This window comes from Panthera uncia, assembly GCF_023721935.1.
Source record: "Panthera uncia isolate 11264 chromosome E2 unlocalized genomic scaffold, Puncia_PCG_1.0 HiC_scaffold_19, whole genome shotgun sequence".
Taxonomy (NCBI): domain Eukaryota; kingdom Metazoa; phylum Chordata; class Mammalia; order Carnivora; family Felidae; genus Panthera; species Panthera uncia.
In genome coordinates, this window is record NW_026057588.1 from 14,810,056 (window position 1) to 14,837,673 (window position 27,618).

Genomic DNA, 27,618 nt, shown 5'->3' on the forward strand with positions numbered 1-27,618 from the left:
GGCTCTTGGACAATAGCTATAAATGGAATCAATATAAGGAATTTTTGTCCACCCCTTGGCCAGTAAGAAAGGGAGGCCATGACAAGAAGGGCCAGAGGGAGATGTGAATATCACCAAAAGAGAAAATGACCATGGTTAATGGCAGAGGCACTGACAAACTGACAGACCTCAAACCTTCCTCTGGGAACAAGAAAAAGGTATTCATTCAGCTTATGTCTTGAAAGGCAGCTTTGAAATTCACTGTGTTGAAAGTTAACATACCACAGAGCACATTCTAAATCTCTCGTGACAAATGAACTTACCCAGTGAGACCAAGTTTCTATAGTTCTCCAACATCACATCCCTGTATAAGTCCCTCTGAACAGAGTCCAGGTATTCCCATTCCTGCCGGGAGAAGTCTATGGCCACATCCCTGAATGTCACTAATTCCTGAAACTGCAAACCCATGTAGTATGAAATAGAAAAAAACATTTCCAAGATGTAAAGACAGGAGATTATAGGAATGAATTAGAGAAAGGGAGTGATAAGGTACAAGTGGGCTAGAAAAATCCAAGCAGAGTGTCTACATATTCCTGAAGAACCTTATTGCTACAGGTAAGTCTTTGCAGGTTGTGAGCTATCACAATAACTCAGACTTACTGGGGAATGGATGAAATTAAAGTTTTCCTATTTAATAAAGTATAATGCATAATCATGTAGTCAGCTAGTTGCATGATGTAGAAATTCTCAAAAAATGTGAAGTTCTAAATTATTTCCCTATAGAGTTAAAAGAAGATAGGATTTTCCTCCTATATTGAATGTAAGAATTTCTGTGTTAAAAAAAAAATGCTTTTCAAAAAAGTTTGACATTTCTACAAGCATTGAGTTCATCTTTTGTGAGAATATACTGTAAGTATTTTTCTTTGTTTTGACAAATAAATTGTGGCTGTGTCACAATCCATTTTATTGTAGATATCTTAGATTTAATCCATCCCTGACATTTATATACTTGGTTGGACAAAATTTCAAAGGTCTTCATCAATTCTAGAAATCAACACGTTTACATTCCTTAGGATAATATTCTCATTCATTGTTATCGTCCATCAGTTACTCAATATTTTTTCTTGTTCCTAAGCATACCCTGACGAAGGATGAGCCATAATCAAATAAACGCTATCCAAATTCAACAGATCACATTCTACCACAAAATAGATATATTTGTCTCTCAATACTTTCTCAGAAAGATGCAGAGTATAAAAGCTTCCAACCAATTGTACAATTCTCAAGAACATGAGATACCATCACATACTAAGAATGAGACCAACTTCCAATTTCCATCTCATCTGCCTAGAATATTCAGGCCTGTGGAGGATCTGAAAGTCTACCTGTGGTAATTAAATGGGATCAACATCTCTAATTCATCAAACCAGAGACCTATAAAGGAAATTCAATTATGTCCTTCATGGGACTTCACTCTTTTACTGCTCCATCATAGCCTTTGATTAAAGACTAAGTGCAAGAAGTGGATTGAGTAAATTGGATAATAAACACAAAAACACTGGATAGCAAACATTTATCAGCAGGAAACTGAGCTATTTGCTATCACTCTTTTTGATTTTAGGGCAAACTGTGGAGCAAATAACCGAATGAAGCCCTCTTAAGTAGGAAGCTTTAGGTTAATTAATGAATAAAGCCACATAGACTAACATTGTAATATTGAAAGGAGACAGGAATCATCAACTTACACAGGTCATGGTTTTAGAAATGTAAGACCTCATCAGTGCTCCTCAGTGATCCTCCACTGGAAAAAAATGCAAACTCTAGAGAATTCAGAGCTGAGAGAAGAAAAAAGGTTTTACTGTTCCCAATATGACTTAATTTAATAAGGGCTTTTTGTTCCTCCATTCTTCTTCCAAAATTAGCCTCCAGTACTAACACAGAATTTAGGGAAAATAGAAGATGGATCTAAGATCTCTCTCAAGTCCCAAACACCAGACTACACAAAAGTAGTTGTAGAATAAGTCACTTCTGGCATTGAAGCCAGATCCAAACACAGGAGCAGGAGATCTGGACAAGATCCCATGTTGAGAAGGCTGATCTAGGCCTGAGATTGGGCTGCTCAGTCTTTCCATGAGTGGATCTACCTCTTTCACTCCCACCTTCCAAGCTTGAGAAAAGGCTCATCATCCAAACTAGAGGCTCTTTTACGGCCTCAGGGTCAGTTGAAGTTGGTCCACATATGGGCAATGAACACAACATAGAAAGAATTATGTAGGCCTAGGATCTGTGTTTTGAGTCCAGCCAAGCTGACTAGTTAAATACCAAAGATACAGGCAACAGACTATAAAGCAACCATTAAATGCTAAATAGGAGGGGCGCCTGAGTGGCTCCATTGGTTGAGCATCCGACTTCAGCTCAGGTCATGATCTCATGGTTTGTGGGTTCGAATCCCACGTCGGGCGCTGTGCTGACAGCTCAGAGCCTGGAGCCTGCCTTGGATTCTGTGCCTCCCTCTCTCTCTCTGCCCTTCCCCCACTCACTTGCTCTCTCTTTCTCAAAAATAAATAAACATTAAATGCTAAATAGGAAAACATATTTAAGGGCATTTCCAAATATTATTAATAGAAAAATAAGTTTAAAAAATAGAACAACATGATTAGATCATTTAAAAAGAGACAGACATTGGGAGACAGGCATAGGATATCAACAGATTGAAAGGTTTGGTAATTTTTCCATTTTGTTATGTTATACAATCCTATGTTACCATGACTATTTTTAAACAGATGTAATCTTGGTTTTCTTTTGGTTTTAAATATACTTCATAATTGGGGAGCCTGGATGGCTCAGTCAGTTAAGCCTGATTCCTGATTTAGGCTCAGGTCATGATCTCAGGGTTTGTTGAGTTCAAGCCTTGCCTCGGGCTCTGCACTGGCAGTGCAGAGACTGCTTGGGATTTCTCTCTGCCCCTCCCCCCACCCTCTGACTTTCTCTCAATACACATTTAAAAAAATAATTAAAAAATAAATATACTTCATAATTATTTTAACAGTGGCCATATGTTAACTTAAAAATTTATACATACATAAATGTATGTGTTAAAAGAAGCTATTCTCCAAAAAGTAGAGACTTCATTTATTTTTAAAACACTCTCTTCTTGAGGTTGGAAAAAAACTCTTGAGTCTTCTTGACCCTAAGGAGGCTTTATTTTGACATTTAGCAACAATGTCTTTCATACGCCTATCACTCTCATTTTGCATCTAAACATCAGTTGAGGAAAAAAAATTAGAAGGCAAAGTTTACAGAATAAATCCCACTTATCTTCAGAGAGATTCCATGGGCTCAGTATAACCTATTCCAACGTTACAGTAATGGCCCAAATCCAACCAATGTCACTTTCCCATGAATTCCCAAGGTATGTCACCTGACTGTCTTTTGCGGTATTTACTGTACACTGATTTACATTTGTTTCTATTCATAGTTTATGTCCCTTGCTGGATTATTGGCATTTAAAAGTAACAGCTAAGTACGTTTAGTCATTTAATCAAGCCAAATGCTAATATTACAGGATCAGACAATATTGTAGGCCCTTAAAATGTCTGATTTCTTATGTGAAAGTCCACTATTAAAAATTTATCCTAAGGAAATAAAAATAAAAGTACACAAATTATATGCAGAAGAACTTTTTCAGAGAAATTTTTTATAACAGAAAACTGAAAACGTGTAACAGTAGGCAACATATTAAAAGAGTTATGTTGTTGGAGCGTCTAGGTGGCTCAGTCGGTTATGTGGCCAACTCAGTTTTGGCTCAGATCAGGATCTCACAGGTTCATGAGATTAAGCCCTGTGTTGGGCTCTGTGCTGACAGTGCGAAGACTACTTGGGATTCCATCTCTCCCTCTCTCTCTGCCCCTTCCCCACCCACGCTTTCTCTCTCTCAGAAATAAACATTAAAAAAATTATGTTGTAATACCTTCTGGCATACTATGTGGTTATCAATAATTATGAGATTGGTTCACACAAGTGAAGAAAAGACATGTGTGATGAATTACTGACTGAGGCAGAGAGCTTTTAAAAATAATCAATATTTGGGAAGTAGTCTCTTGCTGTAATAAATATAGACACTGTCAGACTTTTAGGACATGAATTTCAGATTTAAACTCTGATATTTACTAACATGCCAGTCCGTTGAAGTCTCATTGACAAATTGGGAAAAAATATCATACAGCATATAAAATAGTCTGAAGATTAAGTAATCTATATAAAATATGTAATAAAATAATTGCTTAAAGTTAGTTATTACTAATTGAAGTGGAGAAACTTCCAAGTTCCTTAATTTACTGTTTTAAAAGAAACACAATTCTGCTAATTCCATTTTTCCTTACAATAAAATTTAAGTTCCTTTGGTCTGCATTCTTACAATGCGAACTAAAAAATGTCAAAGCCTGGCTTTAAGCATGTAATTCTCAATACACAATATAAACAAAAAATATTCTCAAACACGTTGGGAGAAAATATGCCTCTGCCCCAGGCAGTTTCAGAAAAACCATTTCAGTATCCTGAAGGAGTTGAGAGAATCTGATCAGGTGCAAATTAAAACTTTCATGAGTCTAAATACTGTTTTTTGGAACAATGTGGAGATTTATCTGATTATTCATAACTTTTACTATCTATCCCATGTTTCTGTTAATATAAATCCATCATTGGAAATACTGTTCATACAACAGATACTTGGAATAATCCAGACATCAGATTTTTTTTTAAGTTTATTCATTTTGAGTTTATTTTTGTGTGTGATGTAAGAAAGTGGTCCAGGTTCATTTTTCCACATGTCGCTGTCCAGTTTTCCCAGCACCACTTGCTAAAGAGACTATCTTTGTTCCATTGGATATTCTTTCCTGCTTTGTCAAAGATTAGCTGTCCATACGTTTGTGGGTCCATTTCTGGGTTCTCTATTCTGTTCCATTGATCTTAGTGTCTATTTTTGTGCCACTGTTTATTTATTTTGAGAGACAGAAAACAGAGAGAGAATCCAAAGCAGGCTCCACACTATCAGCATGGAGCCCGATGCAGGGCTTGAACCCGTGAACTGTGAGATTATGACCTGAGCCAAAGTCAAGAGTTGGTTGCTTAACCGACTGAACCACCCAGGTGCCCCCCAGATCTTTTCTATGCTCTGTGAAATGATATTTAATCTCATTTTAAAAAATTGATTTTAAAATGCTGTTAGCTAATATCCCCATATTCTGGTAATTGATTTAAACTGACAAATCTATACTCCTAGGAGATGAAAAAAATCAGAAAGGTTTTTTCAAGTAAGAAGGGAACCAAGGGCCTTCTCTTTACATGCACAGAGGCATAATGAAATCTATGGATTCCTTTTATAAATTGAGAGTAGGAAATTCTTTGTCACCTTACATAATCAAATCAAGATAAAAACTGGAAAAAAAAATATATAATTGGTGATTAATGGTGGGGGGGCAGGGAGGGAGAAGGACATGATGACAACACACCATGGGTAATTTTATTTTTCTTGTTCATTAATTTAAAATTTTTTTTTAACGTTTATTCATTTTTGAGAGACAGAGAGAGAGTGTAAGCAGGGGAGAGGCAGAGAGAGAGGGAGACACAGAATACAAAGCAGGCTGCAGGCTCCGAGCTGTCAGCACAGAACCCGATGCGGGGCTTGAACCCACGAATTGTGAGATCATGACCTCAACCAAAACCGGACGCTTAACCAACTGAGCCATTCAGGCACCTGGCTTGTTCATTAATTCTTTAGGTTACTGGATTCTCCTGCAACAGTCAGATATAATTCCTACCTGGAAATACAGCATCAATATTATCCAACATATCTCTTAAAGTAAAATTATAGGGAGAATCTTTCCACTTACAAAGTAAACTATGAACTCTAACTCTGAATTGGAAAAACAGTGTTATTGAAATAAATTTCACCTACCATTTCTGGGACAATCCTTGAGTAATATCATCAGTATGATTCAAAAGTTTCACTATCAAGATTTTTCTGTGAATGAACATAATTCAGGTAAGTGGAATTAGCAGAGTGAATGAATGTGTAAAAAGCAGATAGAAAAGAGTTTCATACACAGTAGATTCTCAATAAATGTAGATACAGATGTCTCCTTCACACATATATAATTAAAATGCCATTTTGGATACAAACCTTGCAAAATGTCTTATATAACTCTCTAGTGTTAAATGAGATTCATACATAATTTAAAAATGCTTTTGAGTAATACTTTTCATAGCTATGGATATTGCTTCATATTACCTTATATATTTTTCCTTCTTATGAAGAATCTTTATAAGTATAATTTCATTAGCTGTACGTTATTTTATCTCATGTATGTATATAGTATGTAGTGGGATTTACTCAACCATTTCTGTAATCTTGAATATTTTATACAAGATTGTACCCATTATTACCATTTTGTTTCCAAACCAATATTTCTGAATTATTTTGGTTATATTTACCTTTGATAATCAGTAAATACACATTTCTGAATACCATTTCAAGTGATCTGTGGGCCCCTGGAAAGCTCATAAGAGCAATCAAAGAATTGAAGATCAAGAACCTCTGTTTTTTTGTTTTTTTTTTTAATTTTTTTTTCAATGTTTTTTTATTTATTTTTGGGACAGAGAGAGACAGAGCATGAACGGGGGAGGGGCAGAGAAAGAGGGAGACACAGAATCAGAAACAGGCTCCAGGCTCCGAGCCATCAGCCCAAAGCCTGACGCGGGGCTCGAACTCATGGACCGCGAGATCGTGACCTGGCTGAAGTCGGACGCTTAACCGACTGCACCACCCAGGTGCCCCTAGAACCTCTGTTTTTAACCAGTTGAGCCTCTGGATAATTTTCTTACCTTGCAAATAACCATCAATTACCTTCATATTGTCGTTACTATTGGACCCTGAAGGGGAATCACCCAGAATCACAACAGTTAATATGTATTGAACACTCCTATGTTCCAAGCTCTGTTGCCATGAGCTTTACATTTTTATCTTTGTTATATCCCTATGATGTTATAACGTACATCTGAGCACTGTGGAACACAGAGGCTGTGTGGACACACCAAGCTCATACAGCTAGGAAGTGGCAGGGCCAGGATTCAAACCAAATATTGGATATTCAGGGCCCATCCTCCTCAATATCACACCACGTTGCCCCTCACAATCCACACAATGGTATACCTGAAAACACTCAGGCTGCCAGACCACAAGTTAACACCTGACTAGTACTACTAATTATAACTTAGAGATCACCTGAACACATTCCTTCCACCGTTGGCACAGATCTCTACCCTCAAATCCCCAATTATAATCCCACTTCCAAAAGCTTCACAAAGCTGATGCCTTGTCATTTGCTGATTAGTAGGCCTCTGCAGAAAATCAAAGATATCTGGTGTGTGATTCCCCATAAACTCTGCTGCCTTGCTTAATCACCAACTAAAATAAAGACCAACTGTATAATTCAAATGACATTCAATTAATATGTGATTATTACCTGGAGAAGACAGAGAAAATAAGAGCCACTGTTGAGGGAGGATTTACCTCGATGACTTCCATCGTGGACTGGGGACGGGAGGCGTAAGGTTGTCTCCACCTAGCCCACTTCAGACAAAGAAAATCAAATGTTCCACACCCAAATAAAAATTTTGTGGGGCGCCTGGGTGGCTCAGTCGGGTAAGCGTCCAACTTTGGCTCAGGTCATGATCTCATGGTTTGTGAGTTCGAGCCCCCACATTGGGCTCTGTGCTGACAGTGCAGAGCCTGCTTGGGATTCTCTAATTCCCTTTCTCTCTCTCTGTCCCTCCCCCAAACCAGTCAAAAATAAATAAATATTAAAATTTTTTTTGTGTGTGAACAAGGAAACTCACCTGAAGTTTGATTTTTTTTTTTTTTTTTGGCATCAACAATATTTAACGTGCATTACAATGCAACATCTCTTTCCTACTCCTTGTGTTGCTTCTTTTGGAGAATGGCAAGAATGGAGAAGTGAATCATAACCTCACATACAAACCCAGAAACAGAAGGGGTGCTGAAACCTGTATTTGATTTCACCGTGGGTGCCTGGGGTCAGACCTGTGGCAATGCTGCCGTCATGGACTTGTAGCTGTTCCCACAGGCACCAAGGGCAGGGCTTCCGCCAGAGTGTGTGACTCTGATGGCCCCATAATGTCTTTACAAGAGCCTGGTCTAAGGGGCACCTTGAGGCTCTAAAACTTACTACCCCAAGTTGAGGTGTGCGCTTTCTTGCTGGAAACCTTCATTTTATGCTAGTGCAAAATGTGACCTCTCGGGGTCATTTCTTTGTTGCAGCTGCACAGTGGCTGTGCAATGAGAGGGTAGAGGAGCCAGTACATAACCACTGGGCACAGAGACACGCACAGAGGCCACAATGCATGCTCACATAAAGGCCATTCTTCCTAGTCAAAGGCACACAATCACACACTCCTTCGGGGGTCACAATGGCATAGGCCGTCACCGGAGTCCCACCCAGGGCCTGTTACACGCATAGACACGCACACCGCACGCTCGCTCCCACCCTCGGTCACCCTGTCTCACAATCCCCTCTTTTGCTTCTCAGGCACATGCAAATGTGACACATTGTGTCTACCCACTAGGCCCTCTGACCTAGCGCAGCTCTAAACTTTCGACCTCTAATCTCACTGCAGGTTTAGGTCTGGCATCGACTATGGGTACAGGACATCCCGCAGTGGTTTCTTCCTTTGACACCACCATCGCACCTTGTGGCCCCATAATCCCCAGGGCACCACCCATTCGCCGCCCCCCCCCCCCCCCCGTTAATTCGGCCTCAGTGACCTCTGGTAAATGTGGCCTTCAAGAGAATTCTTGGCTGTGGGCGCCTCATGTTCAAAGGGTTTTACTGCATTTTGGACCTGCCCCTAAACAAGCCAAGCCCTGTCTGCAAAGAGCTGCTGGCGCTTCCTGCTCAGGCTGCAACAGTAAATCGGCTGGTCTTTCCAGAAAGCCAAAGGGGACTGTGGAGTCTAAAGCCGTGTAGGCATGTCTGGGGCCTCGGGCAGCTGTCCAGTGCTATCCTAATGGCCAGGGGTGTGTGGGAGGGACTCAGAGTGTGGCGGCCATCTTCTAGATGAGAGCCTCGCCACCTCAAGGTACTTACTGTATTTCAGTCTCTGGTGCTGCCCCTATTCCTGGACTAGGTGCCCTACAGATAAGGATTTTTCTCAGACAGCCCTGGATGGATTTATTGACTAGGAAAGCTCATTACGTAATGTGCCAGAAATTGGGGTTTCCCTATGCCTCTTGGGTACAGGTTTTTGACAGATTTCAAACCTCAAATCCAAGCCATTCCTTTATGTGCCAAGGAGTGTGACTGTGCAATATAAAAACATACTTTTCAAAAACATTGTCAGGGTTTAACTGTCAGGGTTTAAAGCGTGAAGGGCAGTGATCTTAAACTTTACTTTCCTCAACACAAGGAACTGAATTCTATTATTATTCCTATTTTGTAGAAGTTGGTTAAATAACCTGCCCTATATCATACATTTCTAGTATGCTATGGAATCCATATTTGAAACCAGGGCTGAAAGACCACAGCCTGACTCTTAATTCTTACTATGCATATAGAGCTTCTCAAATGTCCGTTGACAAAGAGCAATGACACTACAAGTTAGGTGCTGTTTTTACCTCATTTCAGTGACAAGAAAACCAAGGCTCACTAAGGTTCAGTTAAATATCTGGAATCCTCCAAATACTAAGTGAGCACAGCTGGGAACAAAATAGTATCTTCCTAATTTCAGATACAATGTTGAGGGCAGTCAATACAAAACAATGACCCAACAACAAATACATGTTAGGCAGTTTATAGGGCCTCTTTTTTTTTAAGATTTCAAAAGGCTTGGGCTCCCAGGTGGCGCAATCAGTTAAGCTTCTGACATTGGCTCAGGTCATGATCTCATGGTTTGTGTGTTGGGATCCCTGCATCTGGCCCTGAGATGATAGCTCTGAGCCTGTAGCCTGCTTCAGATTCTGTTTCTCTCTCTCTCTGCCCCTCCCCCACTTGTACTCTGTCTCTATCTCTCAAAAATAAATAAACGTTTAAAAATTTTTTTCAAAAGGCTCTTGGAGTGTGGGTATCTGTATCTCAAATTTGAAGATGAGAAAATTGATAGATAACTATCAAAATCAAATCAGTGTTTAAGGATAGATACAGATTGGAACCCAGGTGTTTCTAAATTCAATGCACAGGTCACAGTCAGGTCTCATCCTTTCTCCTCATTCAGGAGAACTCAAATCTCCGCCATTATCAAGACAAACTTTTAATTCACCCTTTTGTTTATATAAATGCCTAAGAATAAGGCTTCCCACCCCAGCTCCAACTTTAAGCACTATCTCCACACATCTTCTTTCACTGGAACAGAGCCCCCATGAAGGCAGAGACTTTGTCTATTCCACCATTATGTTCTCATCAACTAGAATAGAGCCTTCTGTGTATTGGATGTTCATTAATTAGATTCAAAGGAATTAACATTCCTGTGATTTCCCCTTCACCTCTTAACTATCCTCTTTCTTGCCCCCTGGCCTTCCAAGTCTCTGTACCTGGAATCCGCTCTGAGTGATCTCTCTCCATTTACCCACAGCTTGAGAAGTTCACCTGGATAATAATGAACAGATAACACATCAAAATTTGTGACATTCAGCTAAAAAAAGGGGGGGGGGCTTAAAGGGAGTGGCTAAAATTCAAATTACTGAAAATAAGTGACAAAGATGTGGAGTCACTGGAACCGTTACACATTAATAGGAGACTATGAAATAGGTTTAAAAATTGGAAAACAGCTTGGCAATTCATTCTAAAGTCAAGTACATGGGGCGCCTGGGTGGCTTAGTTGGTTAAGCTTCCGACTCGGCCCAGGTCTTGATCTCATGTTTCATGAGTTTGATTCCTGCATCAGGCTCTGTACTGCAGGTGCAGAGCTTGCTTAGGATCCTCTCTCTCCCTCTCTCTCCCTCTGTCTCTGCCCCTGCCTGGTTCGTGCATACACATGCACTCTCTCCCTCCAAAATAAAATAAACTTAAAAAAATAAAATAAAGTCAAACACATAACTATCATACTACCTAGCAACTTCATATCTAAGAGTTTACCTAAGAGGAATAAAAACTTAGACCCACCCAAAAACTTTCACAGCAATGGTCTTAGCAGCTTTCATTATAATAACACAAAACTGAAACAACCAAAATGTCAACAGGAGAAAGGATGAATGCATTATATTTATATATAGTATCCATATAATGGAATACTATTCAACCATACTTTGGATTGAACTGATACATGCAACAACATAGATGAATCTTAAAATAATTATGCTGAATGGAAGAAATAAGACAAAGTACATATTGTTCAATTCTATTTACATACAAATCTAGAAAGTGCAACCTAATTTATTAACATACAGTAGATCAGTAATTGCCTGGAAGCAGAGTGGGAGGGGCCAGGGAGGGCTGGGAGGGAAGCATTGCAAAGACTTTTGGGGGCAGTGAATTTGTTCATTATTCTGATTATATTCATTATCTATATATGAATATATACACATTTCAAAATGAATCCATTTGTACCTCTGTGTGGTGATGGATGTTAACCAGACTCATTGTAGTAATCATTTCACAATGTAAACAAATATCAAATCTTTATACTGTATACCTGAAACTAATACACAGATGCTCCTTGACTTATGATGGGGTTACATCCTGATAAACCCACTGTAAGCTGAAAATCTCATAAATCAAAAATGCATTTAATACACCTAACCTACTGAACATCACAGTTAGCCTACTAACTCAGAATACTTACATTAGCCAACAGTTGGGCAAAATCATCCAACACAAAGCCTACATTATAATAAAGTGTTGAATATCTCATGTAATTTACTTAATACTATATTGAAAGTGAAAAACAAAATGGTTGTGTGGGTATTGCTTTCACACAATCATAAAGTTGAAAAATTCAGTTGGGAACCATGTATAATGTTATATGTCAATTATATCTCAATTAAAAAAATTGAATCCAACTGTATGCTTTAAATATGTGCCATGTACTACATGTCAATAGAGATGTTGTTAAAGACATGGTATTATAGTCTTAAACGAACATAGATACAATACATATGACAACTATAATATAGAAGATAGGGGCTATAAATGGACCTACGCATTGCAAGGTTCTTACACTTTATGTGAAGTGGTTCAATATTAACTCTAAGTAGACTGTGAATAGTTTAGAATATATATTTTAATACAGACAGTGACCACTAAAAATATGCACAAAGCATAGTGAAAACAAGTTAAAATGGAATTTTAAATAAATATTTAATGCAAGAGAAGACAAAGTTGAGACACAAGGGAACAAAAGTCAGATGGAAACAAACAAAATAAAATGGATTACTGTGTCAGTAATTACATTAAATGTAAATGGACTAAACACTACATTTGAAAAAAAAAAGACATTGTCACAAGGGATAGAAAAACAATAGTCTGAGAAAACTAAGGAATGTCTTCAGTCCTCAAGTTCTTTATGTTAAATCCTATCACACAGTTTTCTTGTTTTGACAAATATTTTGAATGACTGCATAGCATTCTAACTTAAGAATTATAATTAATCATCTTGAGATGATTAGGTGTATGCATTAGGTTGGACAACATTTCTAGGGTCTTTACACAGTTCTTGATCTGTTAACTTACTAATTATGATTTTATTCTCTTTTATGGCCATCACTTAACACTCTTCTGGTTTCTGAGTTAGAGGATACTAAGATTGATCCAGAATTTTATCAGTCATTTAGTTTCAGCCTATCTAGTCAGCAGTAGTCATGATATTTATCATTTAGAAATTCCTTACTAAAACCCATGATCTACAGGTGCCTGGGTGGCTCAGTCAGTTGAGTATCAGGCTCATCATCCACTGACAGCGTGGAACCTATTGGGATTCTCTTTCCTTCTCTCTCTGCCCCTTCCCTCCTCACTCTCTCTCACAAAATAAAATAAAAACGAATAGTAAAACCCATGATCCATATATTTGCAAGTTCTAAATCACATGTCTATTCAATTTTAAAAGCCTCACAAAGTATTAATCTCAATCTACACTAAGACAGATACCATTTATTACCAGGCTTTGTCACATGTACCTAGAAAACTCACGTCTGTGAGAATGTCAGAATCTTTAGAAGTTTGGCCATATGGGATCCTCATCTCTAATTCATCAACTATAATCCTGACTTGCAAAGCTCAAATCATTTCTTTACAGGACTTTACTTTTTCATTCTCCCTTCACTGCTCTTAAAATAAGTTAGGCACAGAGGAGATAATGAATACTCTGGTCAGTATATACATAAACACTGGTTGGAGGAGACTGGGCCACATACGGAGAACATGAGGTTATCTGGAACCATTGTTCATAATTGACTGGGGTTCTTTTAGGTAGGAAGCTTCTAGGACAACTAATGAAAACATTTATATCACATTATTTCAACAAGAAGGAAACACCAACTTACATATGTCATAGCTTGATGTCTGCAAAAACTGATCCGTTCTCCTATGGGTTTCCCTACTGGAGAAAAACAGAGAATCCAGACCTGGGAAAGGAAAAAGAGATTGTGAGAGCAAGCATGCTTTAGTGTTACTATGTAACAACTTAAATGGTTTGCTTCTCCATTCCATTTTATTTAATATCTCCTTCAGCACAAACACACACAACTGCAAAAGATTAGAAGGATTTTAGATAAATTGAAACTCTTCCCCTAATCCCCAGGAAATCCAGATATTTCAGCAGATAGCTTTCTGGTCAGTGCTCCATTTTGGGAAAGCTGTTCTGCACCTGAGACTGTGCTGCTCAGTCCTGCCCTGAACATGCTTCCCCCTTCATTCACGGCTTTCAGGACTGAAAAGGACCTACATCATCCAAACCACACCTTACTTCCTGGCTTTGGAATCAGGTGAGGGTGAACAGGTTGAAAAAGTATACAGGTTAGAAAAGACATTAAATTGGGTCAGGCAGGGTACAACAATCCAGAAAAACTGCTGAAATATATCACATACCAAATGTGAAGTAAGGGAAAAATAATGAAGATATGGAAAATATTCCAGAAATACTGTCAGTAGAAAAATCACATTATGAAACCATATTTACACTATATTATTTGTAAGATACATGCATACTTCAATATTGAAAGACTGACAGATCATCAGATTTCAGTAGACAGAGAAAGTCCAGAAAGCAAAACACCCATACATTAACAGTGCTTGTCTTTTTGTCTTGATCTTTTTTTTTCTTGAAAAGTAATAATTGCCTACATACAAGAGACAGGTTTCTTTGCTGTTTCAATGACATATATGTTTGAAGATTTCTTTTGATGTACACCTTTCATAGTACTGATGAATAAAAGAAAGGTGAAGCTCACATGGTTAATCTTAGCCAAAGTGTATGTGTGTGTATATACATGTGTGTATACGTGTGTATGTGTCTGTGTTCCAAAATATTGTTATGTTATCTGAATCATAAAATCTCAAAATTTCACCAGGGATCAAATAACTAGATACTTAGAAAACAAAGCTGACAGAAAATACCTAAGGTAACCTCAAGAAGGTCGTGCCTCAGTAACCACTTTTTTGAGATATTATACTGTTGCATTAGACTTTAACCTAAAACTTACATATTTTTTGACAGATAACTGACATATGACATTATATTAGTTTCAGGCATATAGCAGGATTCAAAATTTGTTTATATATTACAAAATGATCACCTCAGTTAAGTCAATATCCATCACCATACAGTTATTTTTTTTCTTGTGATGAGAACTTTGAAGATCTGCTTTCTTGGCAATTTTCAAATATACAATATAGTATTATTATTATAATACAGTATTAACTATAGTCACCACACTGTACATTACATCCCCATGATTCATTTATAACTGGAAGTGTGTACCTTTTTCCCACCTTCACATATTTTACCCACCCTCCAACCCCCACCTCTGGCAACTACAATCTTTTCTCTGTATCGGAGTTCAGGTTTTTTTTGAGGGGTAGGGGATTAGATTCCTCATATAAATGAGATCATACAGTATTGCTACTTGTCTTTCTCTGACTTATTTCATTTAGGGTAACATCCACCCATATTGTTGCAAATGGTAAGATTTTCTTTTTAATGTCTGAATAATATTCCCCTGTGTATATATACAATATATTTTGATTTTGATGAGAACTTAAGTATATGAAGTTATCAGTTCAATGGCCATGTCTTAAAATATATATGCATTATGAACATTTGTGATAAGTGGAAGCTGTTTTCCAAAATGTGCAAAGTTCATTCTTTTAAACAGTGTTTACTTGGTCTTGGAGGAGCACAGTAAATTTGAATTATTTTGCTAAATGGTTCTTGTTTTCTTCAGTTGTTTTTCTTCAGTTACCAGTAATATGATGTTCTATAAGATTTTTATGTATGCTTATTGTTGGATTACTGCCTAAAAATATGGATAGTCTCTGAGAATAGTCTTGTATTGATGCTGGTCTCACTGCTATATCCTTAGGGAAGTTTACTTTACAGAACTATTTCCCACTCCATTAGTCACATGCTCCAGAAAGCTGCCGAATGTAACATCATAAGAATAAAACATGTAATGAAGGAGATACCATGTGATCCAGCAATTCCACCCGTAGGTGTATACCCAAGAATAAAAAATACATTCACACACACACACACACACACACAAAACCTTTTACACAAATGTTTGCATTTATAACAGCCCAAAAGTGGAAGAAACCCAAATGTTCACAAACTGATAAAGAAAATGTGGTATATGCATGCAAGGGAATATTATGCACCCATAAAAATGAAGGTTATTTTGATACCAGTTACAACATGGATGAATCCTGAAGACATTATGTGAAGTGAAATAAGCTAGTCACAAAAGGACACATATTGGGGTGCCTGGGTGGCTCAGTCAGTTAAGTGGCCGACTTCAGCTCAGGTCATGATCTCACGGTTTGTGAGTTTGAGCCCTGCATTGGGTTCTGTGCTGACAGCTCGGAGCCTGGAGCCTGCTTTGGATTCTGTGTCTCCCTCTCTCTCCTCCTCCCCCGTTCACGTTCTGTCTCTGTCTCTCAAAAATAAATATTTAAAAGAAAAGGACACATGTATGATTCCTCTTATATGAGATTCTTAGAATTGTCAAATTCATAGAAACAGAAAGTGGATGCCAGGGACTGGGGGGAGATGGGGGATGGGAAGTGTTTAATGGGTAGAGTTTCAGTTGGGGAAGATGAAAAAGTTCTGAAGATGAATGGTGGTGATGGCTGCAAGAACAATACAAATGTACTTAATGCGACAGAACTGTGCATTAAAAATGGTTAAAATGTCAAATTTTGTTAGGTATACTTTTTTAAGTTTATTTATTTATTTTGAGGGAGAGAGAGAACACAGATGGGGAAGGGACAGAGAGAGAGGGAAAGAGAGAATCCCAAGCAGGCTCCGCACAACCAGTGCAGAGCCAGATGCGGGGCTCAAACCTGCAAACTGCAAGACCACCACCTGAGCCGAAGTCAGACGCTTAACCGACTGAGCCACCCAGGTGCCCCAAACTTTGTTATGTACACTTTACTACATAAAAAAACAAATGAAGTACTTATACATAATTAATAGTGGCACATTAACAGTGGTAGTGGTTATACAACCCTGTGACTACACTAAAGACTACTGAATACACTTGATCTCCACTCAGGTCTTGCTCTCAGGGTTGTGAGTCCAAGCCCTGTGTTGGGCTCCATGCTGAGTGGGTGGATGGGTAAACAAACAAATAAATGAAAATAAGGTGTATCTTAAAGAATTATATCTATTTAAAAAGATAAAAATTTATAACAGAAATTCCTTACCATCACAGTGCTTTTTTTTAGGTCAGCATAATTTGATAGTAAGCGGGCGGTGGTGGCTACTCTGAGTAACATCACTGCCTTATGAATTCCCAAGGCACAGTATCTGAACCTCTCTAGTGGACTTAGATGCATTTATTTCCATTCAGTGTTCGCCTTACTTACTAAAAGGAACATAAAAATATCAACCATGTCATTCGAGTCTTTTTATCAACCCAAATACTAAGATGGTATGGTTAGGCATATCTTAAAAGCATTTAGTAAGAATCTGATTTTTTTTTTTAAGCACACTTCAAGCCCAGCATGAAGCCCAGTGTGAGGCCAGTACTTACCACACTGAGATCAAGACCTGAGCTGAGATCAAGAGTCAGAGGCTTAACCGACTGAGCCACCCAGGCACTTCAAGAGTCTGATTTTTTTGTCCCAAATTCTATTCCTAGGAATTTATATTAATTAAATATCTACACAAAAATCTAACAGTAGGTAACAGGTTAATTTGGTTTTTTATATGATGGTATACATACCATTATTCATCATGATATCAGTCCAGCCTTAAAATAAGTATACATAATGTAGGAATTATGTATCCAAGGTAGGTATCCTGTTGAATTTAAGACAGAATCTATTCAGATTTTCTAAATGTGAAAATGTTCTTAGAGTCTATGAGATTTGATTGCCTTGGTTTCTCATTGTAAAATCCAGAGTATGAAAATCACCTACTAAATATGAATATCTTGAAGATAATCTCTATAAAAACTTAATAATATGCTGTAATACTATATTAATATGTTAGCTATTTTACTGAAGAACATTTCATGTTCTCTAATTCATTATTACAAAAGAAACAATTCTACTATCTCTTTTTTAGAGTAAAGTTGTGCTTCTCATCTCTGCTCTTCTAACACACACACACACAATTGAGGACCTTGGTTTGAGAATTCATTTCTTATTAATAAAACATTAAGAGTATCTAGGAGGGGAGCCTGGGTGGCTCAGTCAGTTGAGAGTCTGAATTCGGCTCAGGTCATGATCTCGTGGTCCTTGAGTTCGAGCCCCAGATCTTGGGCTCTATGCTGACATCTCAGAGCCTGGAATCTGCTTCAGATTCTGTATCTCCTTCTCTCTCTGTGCCCCTCCTCTACTTGTGCTCTGTCCCTCTCTCAAAAATAAATAAACATTAAAAGAAAGACAAGTATCTAGGAAAGAGAAGGAAATTGCCCTATTCCCCAACTGCACCAGCATAAAAGACACTTTTTTGAATCATAAATTGCTCAAAGAATCTGATCCAATCAAGTATCTCATAAAGTGAGAACATTAATAAGAGGCTCGAATACCTTTAATCTGTGAAAGAAAGAAATGTGAATAATTAGTTATTTTCTCTCATCACAATCCATACTTGGAAATGTTATTTGGAAGACACCTAATCACCTGGAATCAGTTATTATTCCAAAATTTGGTTAAACCAATCTTAAATAGCTTTTTAAAAATCTAACTCAGGGCGCGCCTGGCTAGCTCAGTTGATAGAACACGTAACTCTTGATCTTGGGGTTGTGAGTTCAAGCCCTATGGTGGGTGTAGAGATTTCTTAAAAAAAAACAAACCTCTTAAAAAAAACCTAACTCTGAAAGACTGTCTTATTTGATACTCACTGCCCTGGTTAATTAATTTTTAATGGTTATTTCTATTATCTAAAAGGTGTAAATATCTGGAAAGTTTTTAAACCAGAAATTGTCACTTCTCTCCTCCACTCACATGTTCATCTAATAAAACTCATGGACTCTTTTTGCAAACTCAAGATTCTTATTTCTTTATGGTTTGACTCTTATACTTAATGTGATCATATTCTTCAAAACAAAACAATACATATATACTAAATAGAAAAGATATTAACAGCAATCTCCAGGTGGTGGGAATAAGAGTACTTTATACTTTATCAGAAGTTCCTTAGGATAGATACTGTGTTTTACAGCAAGCCTTCAGTAATGCCATCACCAGAAATTGACATATTACAAAATATTTCAAAAGACATTTCAACATGACAAATGTATTTTAAAAGATTACAGAGAAAAAATTACAACAGGTTGTTCACTCTTGTATTTATGAAACCTGAACCCTATGCATGACATGGGGACACATTACAAGGGAAACAAATTACACCTACAGTCTTTGCATATCTTTTGGTCATGTATGCTCAATATAAACACTTTCATTATCAAGATTGTACTGAGAATGCAAATACAGGTAAGTGGCACTTGCAGATTGCAACAGAGAATATAATAAAGGTGAAGAGTGTTTGGTGCACAGTACATGCTTGATAAATGTAGCTACACTACCACACTTCCTCAACACAATTAAAATATTACTTCTAACGGACTCCTTGCAAAATTTCCCACAATGGCCTTCTTAAAGTGGGATTCATATATAATTTAAAAATTTCCAGGGTATTACTGTTCTTAAACATGAATATTGCTTAACATTAGAGTGTATGTTTTCCTTAAGTCTAACTCTGTATAAACATAATCTTATTAGCTGCATAATATTCAACCATATGGGCTAATTAATCATTAAACAGTTCCATAATCCTGAATATTAGTTTTTCCATCATCATAAACCAGAAAATTATCCTTGATTCTAGACCAAAAAAAATTAAACTGTTTGGGTTCTGTTTACAATAAGAGAATACACAGGAGGATATGAATGGTAGCCCAATGAACATGAGAATGTTAGCAAGATTTACCTGAATAGCACCCAACATCCACTGGGAAGAAAGAAGATCACGATCAGGACATTTCAGACAAAGGAAAGCATGCCCTAAAACCAATAGCTTTATGATAGAAAAACTAGCTCACACAATGATTTTTTGGATGTAACAATTCTTTCCTCCTCATCAGGGTCTTTCTTTTGGGGAATGGCAGGACCAGATAGGGAGTCACAGGACGCCAGGCTTTTCTTGGAGCACAGAATGACTTCGTTGTACAATATTCTCTAGGTCCACGCCCGCCCTGCTCACACACAAAAACAGATGGAAGAGGGACAGCGTGGAGTCTGTGTAGGGTTTACAGCAAGTTCCTGTGGTCAGATCTCTGGGAACGCCGTGGTCCTGAGACACGTGGCTGCCCCTCAGAGCTCCCAAGTAAAGAATTTCCAAGGCGTTCCCAACCTCCAACTTCTTTCTTACGGCCATTCCTCTGTGGCAGCCGCAAGTAGCTGTGAGGAGAGAAGACGAAGGAAGCAGCAGGGAACCTAGAACCACGGGACAATGACACAACAGAGCCACAACAATCGCTACACAGGTAGAGGACATGCAACCAAATGCACGTCACAGAGCACAGCCACGCACCTGTCTCAGCCTCACTTCACGATCGCACTCACTCTAACGGAGGCACGTCCCGGCACGCGAACACACAGACACAGACACAGACACAGACACACACACACACACACACACACACACACACGCCCCCCATCCCTACTACTGGCTTCCATACTTCAAAGACTTCCTCCCACACCCCTCATGAACTTGGTTGTCCAGAGCCCAGCCTGTCGGCACTCCGTGCCTCTTACATCCCGAGGGGAGTTCAACTCACCTTGCACAGCTCCAGATTGGCGCGAAAATGGAAGAGAAGCCGAAGATCCGCTTGACCGCTGCCCTCTGGGAAATGTAGTTCGGGCCTGCTTGTCCGTGGCCGTGATGGCTCATGGGAGAAATAGCCCAAATCCCAGCAGCCTTGCTGGAACTTTAGTCGGCCTAGGGAACCTCCCAGGCCGGGCAACGCGTCACGCGAGGGCGGGTAGGGCTCGCCTGGAAACAGACGAGGGCGCAGTGTGCGAGTCTTGGTGGTCCAGATTAGGCTAGAAGGCAGAGAAGGGCGATCCGGAACTGGCGGCTGTCCGAAGCCTCAGGCCTGTGGGTGCAGAGCCTCAAGGTTGGGTCATTGGTTGCGGCCCCCAGGGCCAAGGCAGGGACTCTGGTGTAGTGTTCCCTAAGGTAGCTGCAACCTGGTGATAACATACAGGAAAGTAACTTTTGATATTGCCAGAAATGGGCTGGCTTTCTCACTACATCGTGTTAGCTACATTTAATAATAGTGAGTAGGAGTGAAGTAGTATTTAGTTAATACTTTTATATTCAATGTGGACTTAATTAAATGTAAAAGTGATCTGGTGAAAATTTTGTATGTTTGTAATATCGGTGTTGGAATAGTTTTTCTAAGCATAACCAAAGAGAAATGTAATATATATATATTAAGATTTGACTGGACGGTTCTTTGTCGACCTTCCACTTAGTTCTCATTCCGTTTTGTATTGGGTATTCACCGTCTTTTGCCTCTCCATATAAACCTTAATATTAGTTTGTCGATATCCACAAAGTAATTAGCAAGGGTTTTGTTGTTGAATGTTTTTATGATGAAAGGGCGTTGAATTTTGTTAATAATTTTCTGATCAGTTGAGATAATCATCGGTTTTTCTTTGTTCAGCTTTAATCCTGTTTTTACACAGGAGTCGTGTCAATGCAGGGGTTGGGGAAACATTTTAGACTAGTATGGTTGGGTCTTCCTCTCTCAATTTGCCTGCGACTCTGAGCTGCGACCTGCACAAGTTCTTCTCAGGACCACTCCTCCCCCAACCAGTTAGGTGACACATGATGGCTAGAGGGGGCTGGGTATTTCCCTTCTTTCACATTGGTTAGTCTCTGGTAGTTTCCCTTTGATGGGGTTCTTGAGCAAAGGGCTAAGAAAGCATCCTTAAGATGTCTTTGGTTCAAAAGGTGATTTTATTAAAGCACGGGACAGGACGGGTGCGGGACAGAAAGAGCTGCCCTGGGGTTGTGAGGAGTGACTAATTATATATTTTTAGGTTTGTGGGAGGTGTTGGGGGGAATGAGATAAAGTAAGGCTCTAAGGCATTTGGAAGCAAGGCTTTCAGGACCTTGAGGGACTAGCTGTTGCTAAGATAAGGTTTCTTTTAGTCTTTAATGAAACAAAAACATGAAGGAAATAAGGCATCCATGAGGTGCTTGAGGAAGGTCACTCTCTGCTCTTCATGTTTCAGGTGTCTGTCAGTGGGTAAGCTGTAAGGAGGTTAATTCATGCTACTTTTCTCTTGTCTTTGTTTCTCTCATCACCTGCGGGCAGGTGGACAACAGAATATCTAGAAATATTTCAAAATGGTTACTTTCCCCTCTGCTAGGAGCATGTGGGGAATGTCCTCCGATTTTCTCTCTGAGAAAGTGGTGGTGTTCTCAGAGGTCAAACTCAAGACAGTGGGGGCCTGTAGAAGTTTTTAACTCTCAAGCTGGTCCACACTCAGTTGGTGTTCAGTTTGCTTAACTTTTTGTTGCTGTGAGGGTAGTAGTGATCATTTATAAGCTCTGTACATTTTGGAGCAAAACAGCAGAAGCCCTCCTGATTTGGTAATAGTAATTTCTTTGATGTGTAATATACATACCTAAAAGCACATACAGCCTAAGTACTGCCGGATGGATTTTTTGAAACTGAACACATCCATTTATTCACTATCCAGATCAAGACACAGGACATTTTCGGCATCATAAAGTATCCAAATTTCTAACAGCAAAAATTGGCTTGGCAATCTTTTTATTTTATATTAATGGAATTACACAGTATATACTCTTGTGTCTGAATTCTCTTGTTCAACATTGTGTGATTCACCCATTGTATGCTGTTTCATGTAGTTCTAGGTTATTTATTATTCATTTTTGTGTCCTAATGCTACATTTATTTTTCCTTGTATAAAACATGCCACATTACTTTTCCATTTCCATCAGATGGACAGAGAGACAGAACGAGTAAGAGACAAAACTAGGGTCACTCTGAATCCTGCAGACATTAAAAAGATAATCAAGGGGCGCCTAGTTAGCTCAGTCGGTTAACTGTCCAACTTTTGCTCAGGTCATGATCTCACGGTTCATGGGTTCAAGCCCCGCGTTAGGCTCTGTGCTGACAGTTCAGAGCCTGGAGCCTGCATCAGATTCTGTGCCCCTCTCCTGCTCATGCCCTATCTCTCTCTCTCAAAAATAAATAAACTTAAAAAAAAAATAATTAAAAATGCCAAGAAGAAAAAAGCTAATTAATAAAGAAAGGATTATGTCACCATTTCATTTTCTTTCTAATCAGTACATAAATAAAAATTTGGCCCATCAAAGCATGGAAGGATTCCAAAGGATGGAATCTTAGATCTGCTGGATCCAAGGATAGTGTTTAAGTCTCAAAAGTCAAACTTACAAACTACTCTTTGAAGCTTCTAACATGTGTGCAGTCTCAAATCCTAATCATCTCATCCCCAATTTGACAAAACAAGAAAAAGCATCACACAGAGCAGTATAGCAAAAATATAAACATGCCTGCAAGTACATGATCACTCAGATAATGAGACCTAAGGGCATATGCCAAGGCTAGGGCCAAACACCCACCAGAATAAAGCTCAGCCAGGAAGCAGCTGCCATAGAAAGTGCATGTGCATTCTGAGTGAGGGCCAGAATTCTCCAAAGCTTCAGGGACCCAAGTGTTAAATTCCTAGGTCTTTTTTGTGTTGGGAGACTCACGCCAAGAGCAACATCTCTCTCCAGAACCTACACATGTACCCAACCCATGCCTGCTGAAACTGTTTGATGTTTCTGAGACTTCTCTCAGTTTGAGTTTATGTTCTTAGAGGTCATTGGACCTGGAATTAGCAGGTCAAGAACCTCTTCATTTGTATCGGTTGTGAGGTGGGCAGGTCCACAGAGAAACCTCTGAGTGTGATGTGGGAAGCTCTCTGCAGATAGTTCACACTGTGATTATTGGCTCTGTAGGAATGGAGGGCATGGGATGAAGTGTGAGTTTGTGGGGTGAAGTCAGGGTTAGGGGATAGATTGATACAGAAGAGGGTGATGGTGTGAGCAGAGGATGCTCTCACAGTCATCATTCCACAGGGTGAGATTAACAGCCAAAATTCATTAACCCTGAGCCACAGCTTTGTTCTTGGGTTAGAATTTTAGAGCTGAAGGAGACCCCATATCAAGGAGAGACACCTGAGGAAGAGTGGATCCTTCTGGGAGCTCTATAGATGAAATTATACTTCCTAGAAACCCTCCCAAGACAGGACTGCCCCAGATTGATGTCTGGGACCTCTGAGCAGTTTGCAGCCCTGGTTTTTGTAGCTTCAACCTTGACTTTATTTTTGACATAAAGATGAGTAGAAGATGCTAGTGTCTCCCTGACCTCATCTGTTAAGTGGGCAGAGGGCATGGAGAACGTGTCTTAACAAGTATATTACTCTCCTGTTCCCAGTTCTTTATCAAACCACTACTACTCTGAGGATGATATGCCACATAATATGTCCATTTGATATGGTACCTCTTAGTACATTATTGGACACTGGGGGTGTAAGGTGTGTTTCCCGGTCTGAAGAAATATAACACAGTGGTCTCAACTGATACAGTCTTCTATTCAAGTTCTTTTATAGTATTTTGAGCATTCACATCTACCATGCAAAGTCTAGTCCAATGTTATGTGTCTATTCCTATCAGGACCCATTTATTGGCTCTCAGGGCTCCCAGCAGCCATCAGACCTTAGCTATTCAGCCTGTAGACCCATAGAGACCAAATTGTTATGGCCCAAGTTCTTCGGCATATGAAAATACTTTATCAGGCAGGCTATTATAAGGGCTCAGAAATTACCTTCCAGGAAAAAAAAATTACCTTCCAGGAACTAGTCAAAGGCTAGTCCTTTCTTGGAATGCGTATGGTTTGAGCTGTCCTAACCTGCTGAGTTAACCCTTTACTCTACAGAAGAATGTGGTGTTTAGCATGTTTATAGAACTAATGAATCTTAACGGTCATGCTTTACTTTGTTTGCTTCACTACACGTCTGACTCAGAAGTTTCCCACAGTAGCAGGAGGCTATATCCGCACCAAAGCACAGTGATATTCAACATAGATGTATTAATTTCCTTACTTCCCCTTCCTGTGTTTTAAGGATCCCATTCCAGCCTATTGTTTACTATAGAATCCCTCCAGGAAAATGCTTTTTTATATTCTTATTGTTGATCTGAAATACAGGGTTTTTTGTTTTTGTTTTTGTTTTACTATTAGAGATGTTACATGGATTTTTCCTTTCAGGGTTTAATGACATTCAAGGATGTAGCTGTAGACCTCTCAGGAAGAGTGGGAATGTCTGAGCTCTGCTCAGAGAGACTTATACAGAGATGTGATGCTGGAGACTATAGCAACTTTGTATCATCACTGGGTAAGGTCATTTGTTCCCCTATAATTCAGAAGATACAGTACTCTCTCCATTGAAATTCTAAGGCTGCATTAAATATCTAAATTTATGTTCCCTATTTTAGAAAATTGGTTTCAGCTTTGTTGTGTGGAATAACATCTCTCTCAGTCACCTTCATATCTTTTATCACTGACTTTCACACCTTCCTCTGGCTCTTTATGTATGTAATTGACTTTCCTACTTTAATTATATAAATTTTAGGGAAACACATACCATGGTATTTGTGTGTTTGAAAGCTACATTCTAGGCATTTTGCACTTAATATTAAAGAAATTTCACAGGAAGAACCATTAGTTATGTCATGAAACCTCTTGTTTTTCTTACCAAAATAACTAGCAATAGAATCCATGTGTATTTAAATTTAACGGACTGAGCCACCCAGGTGCCCCATGTATATTTAAATTTAAATAAGACCTTCCTCCCATGGTGTTTTCTTCTTTGTTCTGGTGATTCTTAAATCAGCCTAATATGACGACATTCCAACCCTCTCATTATTTTTTCATCTAGAAGCTTTTCTGAGACCCAGGTTTTAAACTCTATTTTTAAGTTATTCTAGAGTTAGAACTAAGCCATAAGCAAAGACTCTACATGCACTTCAGCCAATTTCCCCTAATGATAACAACTCACATAAGCATAGTACAATGATCTAAACCAGAAAGTGCACTTTGATACAATATTGTTAAATTACCTGTATACCTTGGGGCACTTGGATGGCACAAGTCGGTTAAGCATCCGACTTGGGCTCAGGTCATGATCTCACAGTTCATGGGTTTGAGCCCCGTGTCAGTCTCTGTGCTGACGGCTCCTAGCCTGGAGCTTGCTTAGGACTCTGTCTCCCTCTCTCTGTTCCTCCCCTGCTCATGCTCTCTCTCTCTCTCCCAAAAATAAACATAAAAAAAAAATTTTTTTTAAATTACCTGTATACTTTATTCAAATGTCACCAGTTACCATGGTAGTGTACTTGTAGTGATCCAGGATCCTACAATTCACTTAAGCTGTCATGTCTCTGTAGTCTTCTTCATTCTTAGATAAGTCCTTTCTCTTTCATGATCTTAACACTTTTGAACTGTGCTGGTCAGTTATTACATAGATTATTCCTGGATTTGGGTTTGTCTGACATTTTATGATTAATATTTTGATTAGATTAAGATTATATATTACAAAACAGCCAGAATATAACTGAAATGGCAGTAAGCACATAACTACCCATAATTACTTCAAATGTAAATGGATGAATAGATTAAAAAAAAAAAGACCCATCTACATGATGCCTACAACAGACTAACTTCAGAGAAAGGACACACATAGGCTCAAAGTAAAGGAATGGAAAAAGATATTTTATGCAAATAGAAGCCAAAAGAAAGCTGGGGCAGCTATACTTATATCAGCCAAAATAGACTTTAAGATACAGATTATAATAAGGGTCAAAAAGGTCAATTATATAATGATAAAGGTGTTAGTTCAACCAGAAGATACACCATTTGTAAATCTTTATGTACCCAACATAGGAGAACTTAAATATATAAAGCAAATATTAGCAGACCTAATGGGAGAAATAGACAGTAATACAGTAATACTGTGGGACTTTAATACCACACTTTAATTACTGGATACATCATCCAGACAGAAAATCAATTAGGAAACATTGGCCTTAAACAACATGTTAGAACAGATGGACTTAACAGACATATACAAAATATTCTATCCAAAAGCAACAGAATATATGTTCTCCTCAAGTGCATGTGGAACATTTGCCAGAATAGATCACATGTTAGGCCACAAAACAAGTCTTAATAAGTTAGAAAGACTAAAATTATATCAGCATCTTTTCTGACCATAATAATGTGAAACTAGAATCCAATTATATGAAAAAAAAATACTGGAAAATTCACAAATATATGGAGATTAAACAACATGTTACTAAACAACCAATAGATCAAAGAAGAAATAAAAAGTGAAATTTAAAATGTATGTTGAAAGATATATATATATCTTGAGACAAAGAAAATGGAAATGCAATATACCATATGAAGCTGGAAGTTAGTAGAAGGAAAGAAATAACAAAAATTAGAGTGAAAATAAATGAAATAGAGACTAAAAACAACAGAAAAAATCAGTTAAACTAAGAGCTGGGTTTTTAAAAAATATAAATGGAAACTTTAGCAACACATACACACATGCACAAAAGAAAAAAAAAAAGAATGAGGACTCAAAACCAGAATATAAAAGGGGGCATTACACCTGATACCATGGATTATAAGAGACTACATGGGGCGCCTGGGTGGCGTAGTCGGTTAAGCGTCCGACTTCAGCCAGGTCACGATCTCGCGGTCGGTGAGTTTGAGCCCCGCGTCGGGCTCCGGGCTGATGGCTCAGAGCCTGGAGCCTGTTTCCGATTCTGTGTCTCCCTCTCTCTCTGCCCCTCCCC

General features: G+C 38.6%; 1 protein-coding gene and 1 long non-coding RNA gene across 7 annotated transcripts in view; one reads left to right on the top strand and one right to left on the bottom strand.

Annotated features, from left to right (window-relative positions):
- Window positions 1-27,618, bottom strand: part of LOC125915973 (zinc finger protein 585A) — a 109,226-nt gene that overhangs the window by 51,427 nt on the left and 30,181 nt on the right. The window contains exons 1-7 of one of the 6 annotated variants that reach the window (XM_049622080.1): window positions 19,642-20,473; window positions 17,429-17,505; window positions 13,529-13,609; window positions 10,535-10,637; window positions 5,936-6,001; window positions 1,725-1,814; window positions 303-435 (exon numbers count right to left, since the gene is read on the bottom strand). In XM_049622080.1, the coding sequence (XP_049478037.1) occupies window positions 303-435; window positions 1,725-1,757 (166 nt within the window). In that variant the 5' untranslated portion in view covers window positions 1,758-1,814; window positions 5,936-6,001; window positions 10,535-10,637; ... (1 more) ...; window positions 17,429-17,505; window positions 19,642-20,473. The other 5 variants (XM_049622071.1, XM_049622072.1, XM_049622074.1 and 2 more) reach the window with 5 other exon arrangements.
- The window catches only part of LOC125916014 (uncharacterized), a 21,825-nt gene continuing 18,509 nt past the window's right edge, over window positions 24,303-27,618 (top strand). The window contains exon 1 of the long non-coding RNA XR_007455817.1: window positions 24,303-25,154. This is a non-coding gene — a long non-coding RNA (uncharacterized LOC125916014). The remainder of the gene's footprint in view (window positions 25,155-27,618) is intronic.